This window comes from Sylvia atricapilla, chromosome 14 (assembly GCF_009819655.1).
Source record: "Sylvia atricapilla isolate bSylAtr1 chromosome 14, bSylAtr1.pri, whole genome shotgun sequence".
NCBI classification, from domain to species: domain Eukaryota; kingdom Metazoa; phylum Chordata; class Aves; order Passeriformes; family Sylviidae; genus Sylvia; species Sylvia atricapilla.
Window position 1 is genome coordinate 16,189,373 of NC_089153.1, and position 21,296 is coordinate 16,210,668.

The 21,296-nt window shown below is 46.8% G+C and overlaps 3 protein-coding genes across 3 annotated transcripts in view; all 3 read right to left on the reverse strand.

Annotated features, from left to right (window-relative positions):
* LOC136367607 (neuronal vesicle trafficking-associated protein 2-like) overlaps positions 1-2,311 on the reverse strand; it is a 29,959-nt gene extending 27,648 nt beyond the window's left edge. Inside the window, exons 1-2 of the mRNA XM_066329379.1 lie at positions 2,192-2,311; positions 1,189-1,339 (exon numbers count right to left, since the gene is read on the reverse strand). Coding sequence (XP_066185476.1) covers positions 1,189-1,317 — 129 coding nt within the window. The 5' untranslated portion in view covers positions 1,318-1,339; positions 2,192-2,311. The remainder of the gene's footprint in view (positions 1-1,188; positions 1,340-2,191) is intronic.
* LOC136367602 (cytoplasmic polyadenylation element-binding protein 4) overlaps positions 1-21,296 on the reverse strand; it is a 175,435-nt gene that overhangs the window by 112,238 nt on the left and 41,901 nt on the right. The window lies entirely within an intron of this gene.
* Positions 11,046-16,127, reverse strand: LOC136367610 (uncharacterized protein C5orf47-like). Its single transcript, XM_066329382.1, has 5 exons — positions 15,875-16,127; positions 15,187-15,275; positions 13,664-13,766; positions 11,520-11,566; positions 11,046-11,132 (listed from the first exon to the last, which is right to left on the reverse strand). Exons 1-5 carry the CDS (start codon positions 16,125-16,127, stop codon positions 11,106-11,108), a joined length of 519 nt encoding a protein of 172 aa, XP_066185479.1. The 3' UTR covers positions 11,046-11,105.

A 21,296-nucleotide genomic window follows, 5' to 3' on the forward strand; every position in this document is an offset into this window, starting at 1 on the left:
CGACAATGCACAGAAGTCCAACTGCCCTGAACGCAGCCAAGCTGCTCCTGATTGCCACGAGGCACGTGGAAAATGGAACCAGTTCCTTTGTCTGGCACCGCTCTGGTTCCCAGGATGTCAAGGCAGTTGACTCAGCTCTATCCTAAAATAAACACGGTTTGTCTACCTAGAGAGGTTTAGCACATCCATCACCATGTTCTCCTAATGTACTAAGGGAAAATTCATTTTGTACCACGGTAAAAGCAGGATATATGTTCAATAACCATCAGTGTTAATTTTGCTGTTATTCCATTATCCTGCGAGATCTAATCATTCCGTCTGTACTTTGGGGTGGGCTGGCTCCACCTCTGTGGTATCTGGGAACTACATTGCAGACAGGCTTTGTTTTGGTGAGGGCTGTTGGGGAATACGGATTTTTACAGTCTCATCATGTCCTCACCAGGTTACACTGATATGTATCATCCCCACAGGGATGTAGACAAAAGATTTTCTAGTTCACGCTGCAGCCAAAAAAAAAAAAATCCCGACACAACCCGCAGCCAATCGCACATTCCCGGGCGTTTTAGTGCTGCATTCAGGTGTGTGAAGAGTTGAGAGGGCAGGGGAGAACAATGTCCCCTCCCTGGGGCCAAATGAGTCCCTGGGCTGTCCCCCAGGAACTCAGCCACTGTCCCCAGAGAAATCAGCATCCTCAGTGCCCAAATCAGCTCTGCAAAGCCACACAGAAAAAAAAAAAAATAGCTTAACTGAGATAATTAAAACAGCTGCTTATTTCGCTAGAGTTATCACATTACCTCCTCTCAAAGCAGGCCATTAATCTTACTGATAATAACATATTGCACACTGCTCCTCAGTTTCCCCAGCGCTTGCAAGAGAAACACACCGAGCTTTTTTTTTTCTTTTTTTCTCTCTTTTTTTTTTTTTTTTTTTTTTTTTTTTTTTTTTTTTTTTTTCCCCAGTTGTATTTATGAATATTTGGGGTTCATTTTTGAGAAGAGAAGGCGCTGGGGGTTCTGCTGCGTGCTTATTTGCCATGTTAAAACAGATAAACACACAGCGAAAGATAACCCCTTTTTATTTATTGAATAAACGTGCCACAATTCTCATCACCAGAGCCCAGCGACAACCAAGGGGCACGTACGTGTGCGCAACCATGCAGGAGCACATTCTGATTTTGTTTTTTTTTACCTTTTCCGGAGCCGGGAACTGCAGGTGATTTACTTCCAAAGGCGTGATCAAAGGAACTGTCTGAAAACCATCTTCGTTGGATGGTTGTTTGTTGTTCTTGTCGTTCAAATTACTCCCCAGCTTCACCATCCTTGCACCCGGCTTTCCAGACCTGAAACCGGGGGAGATGAGCAATGTCACCGGGGCGGTGGGAAGGGGACAATTCCTGCCTTGCCCTGCTCTTGGCTTCAGCCGTCGGTCCCTGGGTTTCAGGGAATGTCACTTCACCAAAGCGTCTGCCTTACACAGACGCCCCACAAACAGCCTCTAAACAGCCTCTAAACCTCACAAACAGCATCTAAACCTCACAAACAGCCTCTAAAACCCACAAACAGCATCTAAACCCCACAAACAGCATCTAAACCCCACAAACAGCCTCTAAACCCCACAAACAGCCTCTAAACCCCACAAACAGCCTCTAAACAGCCTCTAAACCCCACAAACAGCCTCTAAACCCCACAAACAGCATCTAAACCCCACAAACAGCATCTAAACCCCACAAACAGCATCTAAACCCCACAAACAGCGTTTAAACCCCACAAAGAGCATCTAAACCCCTCGCTGTCAGCCCAAACACAGCACATCCCGAAGCGCCGGGAGAGCCACCAGCACTGGTGGGAATGCCACCAAGGCGACTGGGAATGTCACCAGCACCACCGAGAATCCACCAGCACCCCCGGGAATGTCACCAGCACCCCCGGGAATGTCACCAGCACCACCGGGAATGTCACCAGCACCGCCACCACCGCGGACACGCAGCGGGACACGGGGACACGGAGCGTCTCTCACTGACCTCAGGAGAGGTTTTGATACCCTTCTCCCATTTTCGCAGCCCCTCTGAGGGTTCGGACCCTCCTCCCCTGCCCATCCCGGAGCCCTCAGGGAGCCTCCCTTCCCATCTCGCCGGGAGCGCGGCCGCCGGAGCTCCGAGCGGGGGTTGTGCGGGCACGGCTCCGTTACTTACTGCCAAGCAGGCGGCGAGAGGCGGCGGCGGGGCCGGTGTGGAGCCCGCGGTGTCCGCGGGGGGAGCGGTGCTGAAGGGACAGCGCTGCGCCGGCTGCGGCTCCGCCGGAGACTGAGGCGGGCGGGGCGGCGGCTCCTTCCCCCGCCCTCAGCGCCGCCGCCCGCAGCGCCCCCTGGCGGCCGCGCCGCGCCCGCAGCGCCCCCTGCCGGCCGAGGGAGCGGCCGCGTCCCCGCGGCTGAGGGGACACCAGCGACATTTCCACGGCACGGCCCCGGCACGCGTGAGGTAATCCTGAGTGGCGTCACCGGGGATAGGAGCGCTCTCGCCGCGGTCTGGCCCTCGGTGGGTGGTGAGCGCTGTGTGACCTCACTGGGGTGTCACACAGTGACATAGCACTGTGGAATGGTTTGGGATGGAGGGACCTTAAAGATCGCCTGGTTTCCCCTCTGCCACAGGGAGGGACACCTTCCACTGCCCCAGGTGGCTCCAGCCTGGGCTTGGACACTTCCAGGGATCCAGCCTCAGCTGCTCTGGGCACCCTGTGCCAGGGCCTCAACACCCTCACAGGGAATAATTTCTTGCCATATCTGAACCTAAATTTCCCCTCTTTCAGTATGAAGCCATTTACCCTTGTCCTGTCACTCCAGTTCCTGATGCAGAGTCCCTCTCCTGCTTCCTTGCAGCCCCTTCAGGCACTGGAAGGTGCGGTGGGTTCTCCACACAACCTTCTCCAGGCTGAACAGCCCTAATTTTGGGAAGGTTTCCCAATCCCTTTGTCAGCTTCCTGGCCCTCGGCCGCTGTCCCCTGTGCCCACCCCAATACGGCTGGAGGTGGGTCACTGATCCCAGCTCACAAGAGCAGAACGAGGGGAAACAGCCCCAGGTTCCACCAAAGCAGGTTTAGATTGGATATTAGGAAGAATTTCTTCCCTGGAAGGATGGTCAGGCAGAGGCTGTTCAGGGCAGCAATGGAATCACCATCCCTGGAAGCGTTCAACAACAATGCAAACATGGAATTTACAGTCGAACAGAGGACCTGGCAGTGCTGAGTTGATTATTGGACTCAGTGATCTTGGAGGTCTTTCCCAGCCTTAGGGATTCTGTGATTCTCAGACGCTGGGGTGACAGGGCAGGACCACAGCCACCATCTCCTGCAGCAGGAGGCTGAGCGCTCCTCTTGGAGACACGGGATACTTTGGGATGACTTCAGCCTGATTTGTTTATAAATTTAGAATTTGCCTCCAGAGCTCGCAACTTGGCATTTTTCACGAGACCTAAATATACTCCTTGAAGGCGTGAACTGTTTCCATAATAAAGCCTTTGAGAATTGACTTGTGAAAACTCATTTAAAGCTGTATTTTGGCAGAGTGAGGGGAAGTGCTGACTGCAGTGGTAGAGCTTGTTCACAGTACAGTGGGAAGAGCTGAGAGGAAGGGAGTAGAGAAGGGCAGCTAAACTACCTGCTACTAACATCACCTTACACGGCCCATTAAGATCTTGTTTCCAACAGTTTCACCAGTTTTTCATGCTTGGGCTGGAATTTTCTCTATCACATTTCTGCCTCAGGCCAAACTTCTACAGTAAATTTAAGCCAAGACTTTTTTTTTTTTCTGGGTTTAAGAATAAAATTGTGCCACAGATACAACTTAACCTTGAACAACTTTTTCTTGGAGTGTTACGAATTTTTGGCAGGTGGTTTTTTTGATGTTCTCAGAATATCTGGGGGAAAAAATCAATCACATCTGAAGGTTTGGGGAGTTCACATTCAGGAAATTCAAGAATGATTTCTTAAGCAGTGATCCTCTTGGATCTGATCCATCTGAGGTGTGTTACACTGCAACTCCATGAAAATGGCATTTGGGTTTTCCACCTTTGTCTGGTAATTACCAACTTGAGGGCTCTGTTGAAAAGCAAAGTGATGTCTTTCATAGCTTTCAAATGCATCCTGTGATCTAAAAAGCAAATAATTTTCATCCATGTCAACACTGGCAATGAATATCCTGCTTAGCCAAAGTATGACATTAATGACACCTAAGCTGAGGCTCTGACTTCAGAGAGGTCTTAAGCAACACTTGACAAACACAGTGATGTGAAATCTCCAGAGTCACCTGGGCAAACCCATGGGAACTGGGGTTGCATCATGAAAAAATGAGATTGCCAATAAGGTTACCTGCTTGTTCCACACTTCTGCTCAGTTGAACTCACAGAGTTTGATATATTAACCTTTTTTGGTTAGGCCTGAGTGTTTTTCATGGTAACAAACCTAAAAGGGCAATAAGAGGAATCCCCTTCCTTCTTGTAAAACACCTTTCCTGTGGTTTTTTTGTGTAGCTGCAAATCTCCTGATAACCAAGCAGAGCTCAGCTCTGCTGGAGATATTCCATGTGATCCAGAAAACCCAGCTCAGCATGGCCAGCACTCCAGCACTGGCACCAGGAGCCACTTTTCCCCCAAAAGCTTTCCAGTTCTGCAAGAACCTGTGAAAAATGAGCAGATGCTCCTTTTACCTTTTGACTTTTCAGGGTGGAAGCATATTTTAAGCAACATTTTCAGTGGCACCATCTGAGAATTTTGGCAGTGTGGTGGAGGGAGATGAGCAGAGAGATAATGCAAAGCCTCCCTTGGAATTACATCCAGTAACTTCCATTTCCTCCACGAGGCTGAACCAGCCCTGTGACTACTTAAGGGTCAGTGTGGCCCATTTTATATTGAAAATACTTCTTTGCAAAATCCCTCTCTCACAAACAAACAAACGAACAAACAGACTACCAGGAGTAAATTTACTTAGCAGGATGCTTCATGGCAAAAAAACAGATGTCTGAAGTTGCCAGCAAGATCCCAAAAAGTGAACATTCTGTGGGGACAAGAGTAAAACAAGCCCAAGTGAGTATGAGGAATCAGAGTAACACACAGATTTTCTTACAGAGCCAATTCAGAGGCTGACATTTCCGCCCACACAGCACAGCTCAGTGACAGGCAATAAGACACGGCAGCGATATGAGCAACATGAGACTCCAGAGGAATAAACAATATAGTTCTTCTGTCAACAAAAAAAAAATATATGCCTCTCTTTATTCCTTTCCTAAGTCTCCCACAATTATTAATGCACTGGGTTTGTGTGGCAGGGGTGGCTTCTGTGAGAAGCTGCTGGAAGCTTCCTCCATGTCCCACAGAGCAGCTCCAAGGGGGTAACACCTCTGGAAAACAGAAGTTTAAGATTTAAGAATGGGGGGTAAAACTGCCCAGCTGCAGGCAGGAGAGAGGAGTGAGGATATGTGAGAGGAACAGCTCTGCAGACACCAAGGATGGGGGAGAAGGAGGGGAAGGAAATTCTCCAGGTGCCAGAGCTGAGATTCTCCTGAAGCCCAAGGTGAAGCCCAAGTGAAGCTGAGCCCAGGAAGAAAGGAGGGTAACAGGGCTTGGGTACAAACATTTCACTGTATTGCCAATTCTGCAGCTTGCAAACAAAACATCAGTCACAGCACAGTTCAGCCTCTCCCCACTTCAAGCCTGAACACATAAATCAACTTCTCTTCAATGTTAATGAATATTATTCTACTCACTTGCTCCTTGATCTATGAAACACTTATTGTCTCACTTCATAAAATACATTTCCTGCACACCAAGCACTTTTCTCTGTAACGTTCCTGCTCATTAGTACAAGGAACAATATTTTATCTGGTTTCATATATTGAAAATCTGGGACCAGGCTTTCAATGAAAGCACTGGAAAATGCATGAACGGGAAGTAGGGGTTACTAAGAGAAACTACAAAACTTAAAGGCACTGAATGAGGACAAAGTTTGAGGAAGTCACGATTGTCATGACAGGGCAATGCTAGGAGTAACATCATCCACCTCAGACTGTCCTACCAAAAGATCATGTTTGTTTCTCAAACATTCACCTGAGTTCACGTCAAAATTAGTCCAACACAGCCCTGAAAACTTGTACAGTGTTCTTTTTCTTGGGAGATCACAGACAACTTAGCACCATACTCAAAATTTTTTACCCTTTCTGTAGCTGAAGGAATTTAAATACAAGGAGGTGTAAAATGTGACCACGTCCATTCTAAGCTGGTTTAACTACTCGTGGCCACTGCTGTGAGGAGTTCATCCATTCCACAGAGTTCCACCAGCACCTCCTGACTCCCTGGCACACACAGGAGGAACCAGAAAACAATCATACAGCAGAACAGGGGAAAAAACTAAAAGCCATGTTAGTTTATTATTCATTTCAAAAAGCAGGAGATTACAAAGATTCCGGAAGAGAGGGAACATTTGTCAGTGCCATCCTGAGCCTTCCTGCACAGATCTTTCAGTCTGCCTCTGTTCATCCTCAACAAGACTGCCAGGAGTGCAATAAATCTCACACATTCCCAGCATGGAGGATCCTGTCATGACCTCTGGGAGATGACACAAATCAGATTTGTTCACAGCCCAGCCCAGCAGCATCCACAGCTCAGCTGAGCCCCTCGGGTGAGACACAAACGTGGAGCCCAAATCTAGAGAAAAAAGAAGAGATCCTCTCTTAATCTGCTCCACGTATTCAGCACAAGAGACACAATAAAAGAGGTGCCACAGTCACTGGGAGGTCAAAGCACTCAGCATCTTCCAGGGGGTGATCACCCTCCCTGGATCAAGGCATATTCCTTCTTTTCCTTAGGGGCCTCCGTAACTTTTCTCCCAACAAAATGAAACTGCAGCTACCCACATTCATTTTCCCTGGGCTGAAGCTTTCACATGTGAATTTTCCTGCCTCAGATCAGAGGGTCCTGATGCCGTCACTAATGAGTGAGAAACATCCTGTGACTATTTATTAAAAATCCACTGTGGCATAATATACTTCAATAAAACTTGCTCTTTTCCTCCTAAAGAAAAATTCCTCTTCAACCATAGGCCTCTCCTGCTACTTCAGTTTGCTGGAAAGCCCATGATGTTAAACCCATCCATGGCTGCTTTGGTTTTTATGTAAATTCCAACCATCAGAGTTATATAAGTGCTTATGCAATGAAAGAAACATAATACACAAACCTGCCCATGTCACTGAGAGTTATTACAAGAGCTATAAATCAAAGTTCTGTTTTGCTTTATAGTTAAGGGCCTACTGCACAGGCAAAATGTCAAATATGCCCAAAATTTGCTTTCAGTCATTTCCCCTCCCAAAGAAAAAGGAAACTACAGTTCAGCTGCCTGCTGAAGGCTATTCCTTAGTCAGAGTCCATGCAAAAATTGTATTAGAAGCTTTGAAGTTAAAACATGAACATTGACTACCAGGGAGGGCCCTAAAGACAAAGACATTTTCTGGATGTAAATGTTCAGTGAAGACAAAGGTCACCTTCTACTTTCCCAAAAATCAAACCGTGTTGGAAACTCCACAGCCTGCTCTCAAGTTTTGCTTCAGAGCTGAAATCTTTTCACGGAAGGAATCAGAAGTGAAATATCATTAACCTTGGTGATTGATTATGTTGTAATGGCCACATTGTGATAACTTCAGGGGCCATGGGCTGCAGAGCCTCAGTTGGTGGGACACAGGAATCTGATTCATCCCAGCCCCAGAGCAGATGGGGCATGAGCAGAGGAACTGCTGGGCAAGCCAAGCCTCCAGCCTGCAGGAAATGAGGTTTATCTCAACTGGCGCCTTTGGGCCAAATCAAGCAGGAAACAAACCCTTTTGAAAATGCTCACAAACTGGAAATTCCAAGAAAGGCCACTTCAGAAAATCAAACACTCCCAAAACACCATCCCCAAGTTCCCCAAGGCTGCAGCTGATGGGTGACATCGTCTCTGGCAGCAGCAGCACACAGTAGCTGTGGGAGCTCCCAAAGCTCCGTGGCTCCTGGGCAGGGGATGCTGAGGACACCCTGGGAAGGCAGCCCAGAGCCACAGCTCCATGGCAGGGGGGCAGGAGCACCAGCAGTCCTGCCTCAGCCAAGCTCTCATGGAAATTACTGTGGAGTTCAGGCTCCCAGCATTTCCCTGCTTTCAGCTTTACAGCCTTTGGAAGTGAAAGCCCAAGGCCACCAGCTGGAGTTTCAAGCCCCAGGCCCTCGACAGAAAACTCCAAGGCAGAGTTGCCTCAGTTGAGCTGCTCCAGGAACCAGAAAAGAACTCCTCAGATGGGAAAACTTCAACCAAAAATGTCAGGATGTTCTATTTCCAGGCAAACTTTGACCAATTAATCTCCAGCTGGCATGGAACAGTGATACAAACCCCAAAGGCTTTACTCTCCACTGCTTACCTTCAACCAAAGTCATTTGTATTTATGACACACGGGAAAAGAGCTTATCCAGACCAGCTTTTGGATCACGAGATAAGTGTCTGACCATTATTTACAGATAACAGAAATTCAGCAGCAACGCCTTTGGCTACTCTGTGTGTCCTGGCTGCTCCGTTCCACCTCTGTACAATGAGGAGCCTCCTCAGATCTCCTGGCAACTGTTCACAGAGTTAAAGAGTTCACAGAGATAAAGAAATGTCAAACTTTGAGAATAAGCTGGAGTTTGTGCTCTGTATAGAAAGGTAAATTATGCACTGAGAGCAAGGCAAAGCAAAGACAAAGTGTGACCTCTGTATTTGCACATCTGCTTCAGTTCACACTCCAAGGGAGATTTGTTATTAAAAACTTCAGGTAACTGATCTGCATTTTGAAGAATGTGAAGGAAAAGCAGCACTGCTCAGGAGCCACAGCAGGACAGTGTGACACTTGCTCTTGGTTCTGCAGTGAAGATTAAGGTCTCCAGAGAAGAACCAGCTCTTTTCTGAATCTCTACTCTTGTGATCCAGTGCCCTGAGGGTCCCCTATTTACTCCTCCCTCCTTTAACAAAGAGGGTTTCAATAAAGCTTTTCATCCATCCCTTTTTCTCCTTGTAGAGCACGTTACTTACTTGGAACATGTAATTTTAATTTAACATGTATTTTAATGCAACACTGCAATGACATTTCTTTGAATTTTACACTTAAATGATCACATGAATTAAAAAAAAAAAAAAAGAATGCACAGAGGTCTGAGTGGATGGGGATGGTTTGCAGAGCTTGAGCTGGGTTCTTCTCCAGGCCCTTTTTCCAGCAGTTTAACTGCTCTGATGACACTTGTTCCCAACTGTACCTTTGAAATCTGGTCACTACAGCAGAAAGCTGAACTTCATTACCCAAAATGTCAATAATTGAACCTGAATCAGCATTTTTTCCCCACTGCAACAGCTGTTCTGGCCCAAAGTGATTTGCAAAATGTAAGAGCCTTTCAAAATACAGCCAAATGAAAGTTCTTGATTAGTAGATCCCAACCAATTAATTATCTCATCACCACCACACAGGACTCTTTGGACTGAAGGAGGTACATAGGGATGATTTAGGGCCATACTTATCTTTTATAATTTCTTTCAAAACAGTCCCACAGACAGAGGTCTGTATTACCCAAAGAATCTTAATGTGTTGGCTAAACTTTGTGCAGAGATTGAGGTTAATGCACCTCATCTATCCTGTTAAAGTAGCAATTATGCATCTGGAAGAAAAGTGTTTCCAGGGCCCCTGAAGTCTGTGCCAGTAAAGTACCAACTGCAGCTGCAGTTTACAAGAAAAGAAAAGTTAGAGCAACAACTCTACAACTGGCAACCAGGATTATAAACTAAATATTGCAAATGCAAACATTCATTGATAGAACTGTGGGGACAGGGAGACCATCTCATTTAGTCAAAAAACCTCTCAACCCCTCCAAAAATCCCACGTGTGACTCTAAACATGTGTTTTGAAAATACCAAAGAACTGTGACATTTTTGCTCTGCCAGAAAAAATGATCACGTCTTGACTGAATACTTTGCCTTCTCATTTCTTTTTCCAAGCTGAAATGTCAACTATTTTAGGTAAAATCCGAATATTACCCGACCACAAACCAGGAGAGAACCTTGATGCTGCAGCTGTCCCTGAAAAGGCACATTCCAGTTCCACACTTCCAGTTTTACCGGGAAGAAAACAGAGATGAAACATTTCCAAGTGCTTTGCTGCCTAATGACACAATCACCAGTGTGTTATCAAAGCTCAACACTCTGACACTGTAGTCATTATATCTGCAAACACCAAGACATTATGGCAGGAGGAAACAATCCTTTTATTGAAAGCAAGGACGTCTCATAGTGACAGGTGAATGTTTTACTCCCAGGATGAACCCCATATACATAACTATTTTTATGCAGTTTTCATGTTCCATTTACACAATTTGCTGGCTTAAAAGGCTTTAACAGTCAATCAAGGGCTCAAGTATTAAGCTGCAGAACAGAAGAAAATTATATTGTGTTATTAAAGTCAGGTAGATAAACAACACCTCCTGATTGTGATGGTGCCATTATGTGCCTCGGGATGAACAGGAGAGAGAAAAAACATTCACCTGGTTTCATATTCCAGATATTCACTGAGATTCATGTATCAATGGATGAAAGAACAGAGAGGGTTATTGTGTAATATTTTAATATCATAAAGTCAAATTTATTCAAACCAGGAAAAAGGAAAGTGGGGTTTATGTCTTGTGGGGAGTTCTGCCTTACTGAATTTGTGTTTATTATTCAGACAAGCTACAAAAATAAAATATATAAATACGGAGACAACAGTAAATGTGTATCTCTTCTTTTGCAAGCAAACTGTCACAATATTATGCTCATTAAAAAGCTTTCTGAAACTAATAGCTCAGTGAAACACCAGACTTAATGGCTTGAGATAAATATCTTGCAACAGAGCTGTTTAAGCCACTGTAAAAACAAACCTCTTAAACAGCAGAGGCACAAACACCAAGCAAACAACAGAGAACCTGTGTTCCCTGAAGTCACTTTGCAGACTTGCACTGACTCCAGGAAGAACTAGATCAAAATAAAAGCTTTCACTTTGTTTATATTTCCTCTGGGGCTGAATCTTCCTTTATTTTCTTGCTACACCCAGCCAAAGATGGACTCATCCTAGAGAAAAAAAAAGTGATAGAAATTAATTGGTACATTCCCATTAATATATTAAAAAAAAAAAAAGTCTCTATATCAAGAGGGACAAATAAAGACTGTTCAGAATGTTCAGATTGTACTTTAGACCATCAGGGAAGGATTTAGCTCAAGAATAAGGCCAATTCCACCTCCCCTTGCCTTGGCAAAGCACAGAGCCCTCCCTGTGAGGATGGAGCTGCTCTGGCCCCCAAATCACTGAAATCTTGGAAAAATTGAGCTCAGTGTCAGCAAACTTCAGAATGTAATTTATTATCATAACACTAAGCAAGATCAGTGCACGTTTTTAATATTATTAATTTGTTTATTTTAGGGTGGGTTTTTTTGGCCTGTATTGGACTGTGCACATACCCTGTCCAGGTATGCCCCATTCTGTGACCTCTGGATCCTGTCAGAGCCTGCAGGAGAACATCAGGTGGAGGAAAATCATCATTTGCAGTCACAGAATGGAATTTAATCTCAATTGCAGCATTCCAAGGACTAAACGGGTAACATTAAAATTCAAGTAGACTTTTGTTCTCTCAAAACCCCCTATTTATAGAGGCAATAAAATGCAGCATTAATTTTCTAGATTTATTAATCTAGGGGGAAAAAAAAAGATCAAAATGAACCCAGTTTATTCAGACTTGTTGATCCCTATCTAAATATCTTCTACAATTATTCCATTTGCTTCTTGATTAATGAAAATTTCAGATCAATAGGAGACTTATCTCCTAGATTTGATGTTGTGCAAAATCTGCTAATTAGAAAGAAGGTGTAAGAATTGATGGTTGTCACTGAAATAGGACTTAATTGGAAATTCTCAGTTAAAGCTCCAGAGAAAAGGGGGGAAATTACAATTAAGGATGGAGTAAGAGGGGAGGAGAAGGGATTGGTTGGTTGGTGAAGTTTTTCAAGTCACTGGAAATGATATAAAAAAGAAAATGCTCTTTCTCTGAAAGAAATGAGTGGCTGAAAAGGGGACAGGCCCTGTCCGTAAATCCAAGGTGATACAGCACATAACAAACAGAAAAACAGCCACTATGGTAAGATGGCAAATCCACCCAGGAAATCATACATAAGCAAGATTTTAGGTTTTATTTCTTACAATAACTTGTAATCTATTAATCTGTTAAAGATTTCTTCTTTTTTTCTTGACACTTGTTCTTCTTTTTCCTGAAATCAAGCAAACATTAATCCAGGAAGACTCCTTTTTTTTTAATTCACTACATATCCATGGATGCGTGTGTCTTACACATAGATATATGTCCAATATATACATTAACAGCTTTGCACAAGCACTTCTGCAATATCTCAGCTCACATGGAACAATTTCCATGGGAAGAGAGATTTATTAGATTGGAACTTCTTAGCACAGAAATATGACAGAGGCCAATGGAACCTTGAATATGAATAGCACATAATGAATAATTAATATCATAACTCCAGAATTAATCAGGAATCGGGTTTCGAGCCAACAGAAGAAGTGTTTTTGCACACAATGCAGAATATTTGCACAATAATTGCAGAAGTTGTTTGAAGCATATTTCAGTGGAATGTCTTCTCCTATTCAATAACATCCACTGGGGTAGAGATTTCTGTTCTGAACCAGAATTGCACTTCTTTTGTTCTTATGAATAAGATTTTTGAGGGAGTATTTTCTTGTGATGCATGTGGAAATCTAATCCAACACTTTACAAAATAAGACACTGGCAGGAATGATCCTACATTTTGGGATACACCCCAACATATTCCCACGTGGAAAACTTCCATCAGCACCAATGCAAGGGAAGAAAAAAGTGCTGGAGGTGAAAGTGGCATTTTTAAACTTGCCTGGTGGCTCTTCATGGATTAGTATATTCTTTTTCCTAATAATTCATCCAACTGTGAGGCCAGAAATTCCAATTCCATTTGTAAGCATACACTGTATTATCTTAAATTGTGCAGCAGCTACAATGCCTCTAATTGAAATTGGCTGAATGCAGAGCACCAGTTTTAATTCCCAAGTCATTTTCCAGTAATGAAAGAGCTGCATTCAGGGCACAGAGTGAGAACATGTTCGATGGTTTTGTTAAATTGTGTTACAGCAACCTTTAGGGAGCATCTAATTTATTTATTGTATGTATGAAATCAACCACTATTTTCCTACGTGGAAAAATAAATTATTATTCATACAACTACTGCCTTGGACCCATCTGTGAATAAGTTTAATTACGTATTTCACATGTTCAGAAAAACTTGCAGATGTTTTATGTGCATGTCTTTAATGTCAGGCTGCAGCAAACACTTCCACCATCCTTCCTCCAAATTAACACACACAAAACCCTCCACGAAACAAAAGGGATTTTTCCAAAAAAAGTTGAGAGTGCCTAAAGCATGGAATGAATTCCATTTGTGAGTTGTAAAACCTACTACCCAAAACAAACAGCTGAATGGACCTTAAACCTTGGGATCTTCACTTGTATTAACAATTTGTTTTCTCTAGTAAAATAAAACATTATCAGTTCATTTCCCACCTTCTCCATCAAAGTGCCTGCAGGTCAACAGTCGACTTCTGAACTTTTCATTTTCCTCAAGCATTTTTGAAATCACTTTCCAGACCTTGTGCCAGACTTTGGACTGAAAAATAAAATGTGAAGCATACAAAAAGTTTGCATTAAAAAATCTATAGGGCAGAACTTTGAATTCCCCAGAATGACTATGAAGTCCAGCTGGGGTTTTTTGTTCAGGACTGGGAAAGAAGGGAAGAATGGATATAAATGTGAAATATATGTTTAAAAGCCAGAAATATAAATTCCTCCATGGTTTTTTACATGAGATCTCCACCTCCTTTCTTACCTAGAACTCTCCTGTTTATTCAGGACTTGAGAAGTGGCCTTCTACATAAGCAAAGCTCATGAAAATATGTGTAGAGCTGTTAAAGTCTCTTCAAAGTCATCCAAAATGTGGGGGGAAAAAAGATTGAGCAGTTTTCCAGGAGCAAAAAGTTTCCCATGTGGTCCCTCAGCAGCAGCATAACTGAGGTCTCAAGCTCAGAGTCCTGAATAGCAACACTCTTGCCTATTTCATATCAAATCGATATTAATTTGTTTTATAGATGTTGAAAACCTTTATTTTAGAGGCATAAAGCTCTGCCCGTAGTGGGCACGTTTCAAAGTTGTGCATTGAAAAGATTAAATTGGAATTGTGGACAAAAGCATTCAGGCAGAGGTGGCCTAACAAACAGAAATTGGTGTTGATGTGCTGATGTTTGGACTTTTGCTGGACCTCATCTGAGAAACTTGTTTAAATCTAAAGATGATTCCTTTCTCGAGGACATTTATTGCTAAACCATTCTATATATTCCTCATTGTTTCTGAAGACTATTCAATGCACCAGGAGAGCCATATCCCAGGATGTTATTAGCTGCTCCTCTGCAGCTGGTAGCATTTTGCTGTTTTTAAATCAAGTCTCTATGACATGATTCTTTTCTAGTCCAGCTGATTACTTGTACTTCACACATTACAGAATCTTATAATGAGTTACTGCTTAACAAATGTCCCTCTTAAAATTTCAAGCATTCGTCAAACTACTGAACAGGAACAGAAACACATTTGTGAAGCAGAAAGTAATTCTGCGTTGCTCCAAGGATGGTGTTAATGGCTCGAGTTCCTGCCTACGTTTATTTGTAACCCATGGGATTTCTTTGTTTAAAACCTGAGAAGAAGAGGAGCTGCAGAGCTTTTTCCTGCTGGGTTTCACCCCCAAGGTGTGCTGCACCCTGGCCCAAATCCAGCAAAGCATTTCAGTACAGGCTTTAAGTCAACAGCATAGTCTCATTTTTCAAGGTAGGCACACACTTAAGTGCTTTATTGAATAAGAGCCAGAATTTTAAAGCCTCCAGAGAGGGAAGATAATACCATTTTTTCTTTTCTGTAAGTAAGGTTTTCAGTAACACGCTACCAATTCCATCTTTTAATCTGCCTCATGCTCTCACACACAGAGAACAAGCAGCTTTCTCAAATGCCAAGGCAGCTAATTGAGCTGCCACACTTGATACCTTTTTCTTCTTTCGCTTAATGACTTTATCAACGTTTCTTGAAGGGATGGGAAAGTCAAAGGTGTCAGCCTTAGCCTCTCGAGGGTCACCTAGAAAGAGTTTAGAAAACGTTTTTTGAGTATTTACAATATGTTCCTAAGGAAGATGTTGATCACTGGCACAGGTTGCCCAGAGACGCTGTGGCTGCCCCATCCCTGGAAATGTCCAAGAAAAGGTTGGATGGAGTTCTGACCAGCTTGGTCCAGTGGAAGGTGTCCCTAGGAAGGGTGTGGAAATGGATGATTTTTAAGGTCCCTCCCAACCCAAACTACTTCATGATTCCAGAGGGATCCTTATTTCTGTCACCTTATCGGGTATCAACCCTTACATCCTGCAGCTTGTCCCCTTCTTTACTCCATTACAACCAGGGAGCAACTGAGTGTCTCTTAAACGCCACAAAGCAGATTTCAAAACTACACAGCACCCACGCTTTAGACAACAGGCTTCTGGGAGCTTTTAATTTCCTCTTTCCCAGAACTGGACACAGCAATCGAGGTGTGACCTCAGCAGCGCCCAGAACAGGGGAAGAATCACCCACCGCGGTTTTGCCGGCCCCGCTGTTCCTGGCACAGACAATTAAGACAACGTTTGACCACCTGCAGCCCTCAGAGAGCCCGACAGGACGGGGCTGTCCCGGGGTTTCACGCACCGCTGCCGGCTCTCCGCTCGCCGCCGCTCCCCGCTCGCCTGCCGCTGCCGCCCTGCCCGGCGCTGTGCCCGGCCCGCGGCTCCGGGGCGGCCCTCGGGGCCCCAGCCCGGCCCGGGGCGCTCTGCCCGGGGCTCCGCCGGCTGCCCCAGCCCAGGCGGATCACGGGGCCGCAGCGGTGCGAGCCGAAGCTGTTCACGTACACGAGCGGCACGGGCGGGCGGCCGCGCTCCGTGTGCGGCGGGGCCGCGGGCATGAGGGGAACCGCGGCTGGGGGCTGTGAGGGTGGCCGGGGATTGAGGCTTAGGGAGGAGAAAACGACGGTCCGTGAGAGGAACGGGGCCTGAGGGGAACGGAGGACTGAGGCTGAGAGTGGGGAACCGGGGCTGAGGGGAGCCGGGGCTGAGGGGAGCCGGGGACAGAGAGGTCGGTGAGGGAGCCGGGGACCGAGAGGTCGGTGAGGGGAGCCGGGGACCGAGGGGAGCCCGGGGACAGAGAGGTCGGTGAGGGAGCCGGGGCTGAGGGGAGCCGGGGACAGAGAGGTCGGTGAGGGGAGCCGGGGCTGAGGGGAGCCGGGGACAGAGAGGTCGGTGAGGGGAGCCGGGGACAGAGAGGTTGGTGAGGGGAGCCGGGGACAGAGAGGTTGGTGAGGGGAGCCGGGGACAGAGAGGTCGGTGAGGGGAGCCCGGGGACCGAGGGGAGCCGGGGACAGAGAGGTCGGTGAAGGGAGCCGGGCTGGGGGTCTGTGAGATGAACCGGAGAGATATCGCAGTGGAAGGAACGCAGGGTTGTGAGACCAGCCGGGACTGAGGCCGCAGCGAGGGTTCGGTGAGAGGATCCGGGGACTGAGGGCTGGATGTCGCCCCGTCCCTGGGCCAGCGCTAGTACACATTGCTGCTGCCTGAAACCACGTATCGATACATTTCATGCAAGTTAATGATCTGTTTGTACCAGTGATAAGGGGACTCCGGGCTGAAGGTTGTTTGATGTCTGCTTTGTCTCTGCAGCAGGGGAACCGCTGGCATCCCTTTGGCGTGGGTGCTGCTGCAGTGCCTGCACTGACACAAGGATTTCCTCTCCAAACAGTGCACGCGCTCCAGACATGCGCTGAACTATAATGAAACATCAAATAATTGTTTTGTCCTTCAGGCAGCAACAGATGTGTGACACTGACAGCATGCCTGGCAGGATCAGTCTGGCCTATGCAGGTGCTCAGCAGAGACGTGTCCCATTTCGGCCATGGCTTTGCTGGATGTGGACAGTGACAACTGGCTTTCTTAAACCACTGAAGAGCTCAAGTCATAGAATCTTGGAACGGTTTGGGTTGGAAGAGACCTTAAACACCATCCAGTTCCATGCCTTGCCGTGGCAGGGACACTTTCCACTGTCCCAGGCTGCTCCAAGCCCATCCAGCCTGGCCTTGGGCACTGCCAGGGATCCAGGGACAGCCACAGCTGCTCTGGGCACCCTGTGCCAGGGCCTCCCACCCTCACAGGGAGGAATTTATGTCAAGTCCCACTGATGTTTTCTTTGTCACTAAAATACTGCTCCAGATCACTTCCCACAGTTCAATTTGCACAGGGTTGCAAGTCAGAAATGATAAATGCTACGAAGATACCTATTTTCCCAAATTTTTTCAGCAGCACTGGCAGCATGAATGGTGTTGCCCTCAGGAATAGATCCGAAGAGACCACGAAGCAAACCGTGGTCATTCCTCAGGCTTTGAAGTAGCTGAGCGTCCCTGTATGTGTCCAGGGCAGGGAATGGAGCTGGGAAGGGGCTGGAGGAGCTCAGGGAGCTGGAAAGGGGCTCAGCTGGAGAAAAGGAGCTCAGGGGGAACCTTGTGTCTCTGCACAAGTCCCTGCCAGGAGGGGACAGCCGGGGATCGGGCTGTGCTCCAGGGAACAGGGACAGGAGGAGAGGGAACGGCCTCAGGCTGGGCCAGGGGAGGCTCAGGGGGGACAGCAGCAGGAATTTCTCCATGGAAAGGGCGCTCAGGAATGGGAACTGCCCAGGGAGGTTTGGATCCCCATCCCTGGAGGTGGCACTCAGCGCTGCGGGCTGGGGACAAGCGGCGATGTGGCGCAGGCCGGGCTCGCCGATGCCGGGGCTCTCCCCCTCAGCGGCCGGCGCAGAGCGCACGGGCTCCGCCAGGGGGCGGCCGCTCCCGCGGAACCGGCGCCGGCAGCGGGCGCCCCGGGATCGCCGGCCTTGGAGCCGCCGCCGCCAAACGGCACGGCGCCCGTGCGGCTGCCGACGGGGGAAAAACAACTCGCGGAGGCACGGCTTGACGGTTCGCCAGAGTGATTTGTTGTTTTTATAAAAGGGCATCTCCTGCTGGTTCCAAAGGGCGAGGAGTAAAAAGGAGGTGGTAGGTGTGACGCAAGCACTGAGGCAGGAGCCTTGAGATCAACTGTGACCTCAAATATCAAATGTGACCTCCCGTAACAGGGAAAGGTTCTTCCCTCAGAGGGTGCTGGCACTGCTCAGGGTCCCCAGGGATTGGGCACCAGGAGAGCTCCAGGAGATGCCCAGGGTGGGATTTTGGGGGTCTGTGCAGGGCCAGGAGCTGGATCAATGATCCAGGTGGGTCCCTTCCACTCAGGATGTTCTGTGATTCTACAATTCTCAAATCCACCCCTCCACAAACCCAAACTCCTTCCTCCTCTGTCAAAACCAGCACTAACCAACTGTACCAGTGAGGCAGCAGCCGCTGAGTTGAGTTTGGGATATTAAACCCAAAAGCTTCATCAAAAACTGGTCCTGGCCTAGAAACTTCCCCAGGACCATCCATCCCAAAACCCTGGAAAAGAAATCCCTTCTTTAGCTGCAGTGCTGCCCACACCACAACCCCCCAGTGAATCCTCACACACAAACCTACAGAGCCCCGTGTTCATTCCATGACTGTCTCTGCATTGTGCAGGAACACTCGCTGCTGTATCTGCCAGGGCAGGAGCTGCCTGTGCCAGCTGGCAGCTGCTTCCTTCCTCCGGCCTCCTCAGGGCACCACGGCTGCCAAGGCAGTGGTTTCTCAGCACCTGTGCTCACAGAAATGCTTCCACCCTGCTAATGCAAACACACAGACCTCGCAGGGCACATTTTGTCCACTTTTCCCAACAGCGCGTTGCCAGCACTTTGATCTCGAATGCAAATTCCCCTCAGATCCTTTTTTTAGGATCTGCTGCTGCTCAGGAAAATCAATGCCACCTAAAATCTCTCTGCAGATCTGTCGAGTTCAGCTGTTTTAGCTGCACACTGCTCTTCACCTTTCCACACGTGTGAACTGACTACCAGTTGGCCACTATCTCTGTATTAATCACTCTGAGCAAACATCTGGTTAAAAATAGCCCAGATTCCAGCTTTCAGCCTGCGCCTCATCGTTCGTTTGCTTTGTGCTCTGATGGCAGCTCCTCCATCTCACGATTTGTGTCAGCTCCTGAATTCCGTTGTTTCAGTTTTGCTTTGGCCAAGGATGTGCCATCATCCATGAACCTTGGCAGTCTTGAAAATGAGGCAGGTTTTGGTGCCTACAGCTGGTGCCAAGGAGAAGGAAGGAAGGAGCCATTGGGGCATTGCTGCATGCATGGTCAGGGATTCCCTGAAAATCCCACCCTTCTGCTGCTGGTGGAGATTTGGGGTTCTCTGAGTATTCTTTGCAGTGGGAAGTATTCACATGATTACACAGAATTCATGGAATTACAGAATGGGTTGGGTGGGACCTTTAAAGATCATCCAGTGCCATCCCCTGCCATGGGCAGGACACCTTCCAGTCCCAGGTGGCTCCAAGCCCTGGCCTGGGACACTGCCAGGGATTCAGGGGCAGCCACAGCTTCTCTGGGCACCCTGTGCCAGGGCCTGCCCACCCTCACAGGGAGAAATTTCTTCCATACATCTCACCTAAACTCACCCTAAATTCAACATAACTCAGGCAAGGCCATTGCTCATTAACTGTAACATTATCTTGATCAACTACAAAGGGTGAATACATCTGAAGTAGGAGTCTGACACTGTGAACAGGGAAAAACGTGCTCTTTCTGACAACAGCTACGCTCAAACCTTGTTAATTATACCCTCAGCAGTAGCACAAACAATTATTCTATCACCTTCATTTTCACAGAATATTTAATAAGTCACTGGAATGAGGGATTTCATTAGTATGTGGTTACTGCACAAAAGACACTGGGGACCATTTATTAATGTAACCAGGAATCATTATAAAAACAGAAGTCACGACTTCTGCTAAGTCAAAGCAATGAATTTGCCTTCAGCTTCTTCTTACTTGTAAATTTCATCATTTAGCCTGGCTCTCAGTTAATTGTGTGAGCAGTAATGGGCCAGCAGAGAGAGAAAATGGAACAGCACCTGCATCTCACAGCAGTGAACCTGCACAGCTCCTACTGCTTTACAAACCACACACATGGGAATCCTTTCCTCCACGCCACTCACAAGTAGAAGCCAGTTCTCTCATCTCTTCATGCTGTGCATAAAAATATTTAGCAGACTACAAACTGTGTTAGAAAAGCCTGAGCCCTCCCCTGGAGAGATTTCTAAATCACCTGGAAGATCCAGAGGCGTTACAACAAAACCCACATCAAGGAGATCAAACCTCTTGGCTTAGCAGAACTTTTGTGTTACAGCTTTTCAACAGAGTGCCAGTTGGAAATAAAACTATGGGGAGAACTCAAGGAGACAAAATGAGCCCTGAGATTACAGCAGAATGCACAGCCTGATTTCCAGGAAAGGCTGGTAGTCAAGTGGATGAACAGAAGGCAAGTGAGGACTTCAGTCTGGTTTCATTTTCCAAATGAAAAATGAACTAAAAGTGCAAGTTACTGGTATTTGTTTCCAAATCAGAGAAACTTTACCAGGTTTTAGGCTGCAGAGACTATGATATTAAAGATTAAAAGTCTCCTATTCAGGGGAATGTGCAGTTAGATCCTGAGAGAACACACAGCTGAGGAAGTTCAGCCCTACCTGCCATAACCCTCCAGGTGCTGAAAGAATGCTGGCTCATGCAGGATGTAAAATGCAAAAATCACTAAATCATCCCCAGATTCAGCATTCATGTAGATAACCCAAGACCAGGCACAGAAAACTCACAATTTCTTACTTCTCCTCTGAGATCCAACAGGATCCCAAGCTGAAGTGTGACCACCAACACACCCTGGAGTGTCCCAGGAAGGGCTGGAGGTGGCACTCAGTGCTCTGGGCTGGGGACAAGGTGAGGACTGGGCACAGCTTGGACTCGATGGACTCTGAGGTCTTTTCCAACCCCAAAGGTTTTGGATTCTCAGCAGCAAGGCCATCCTATAATGGCACTGAGCATTCCCTCCTCCATCCCTCCCCCAGAGACTCCAGGGTGCTGCCAGGAGAGGAGCAGGGCAGGGCTCTGTCTCCATGGATTGCTTCCTCTGCAGAGAAAATG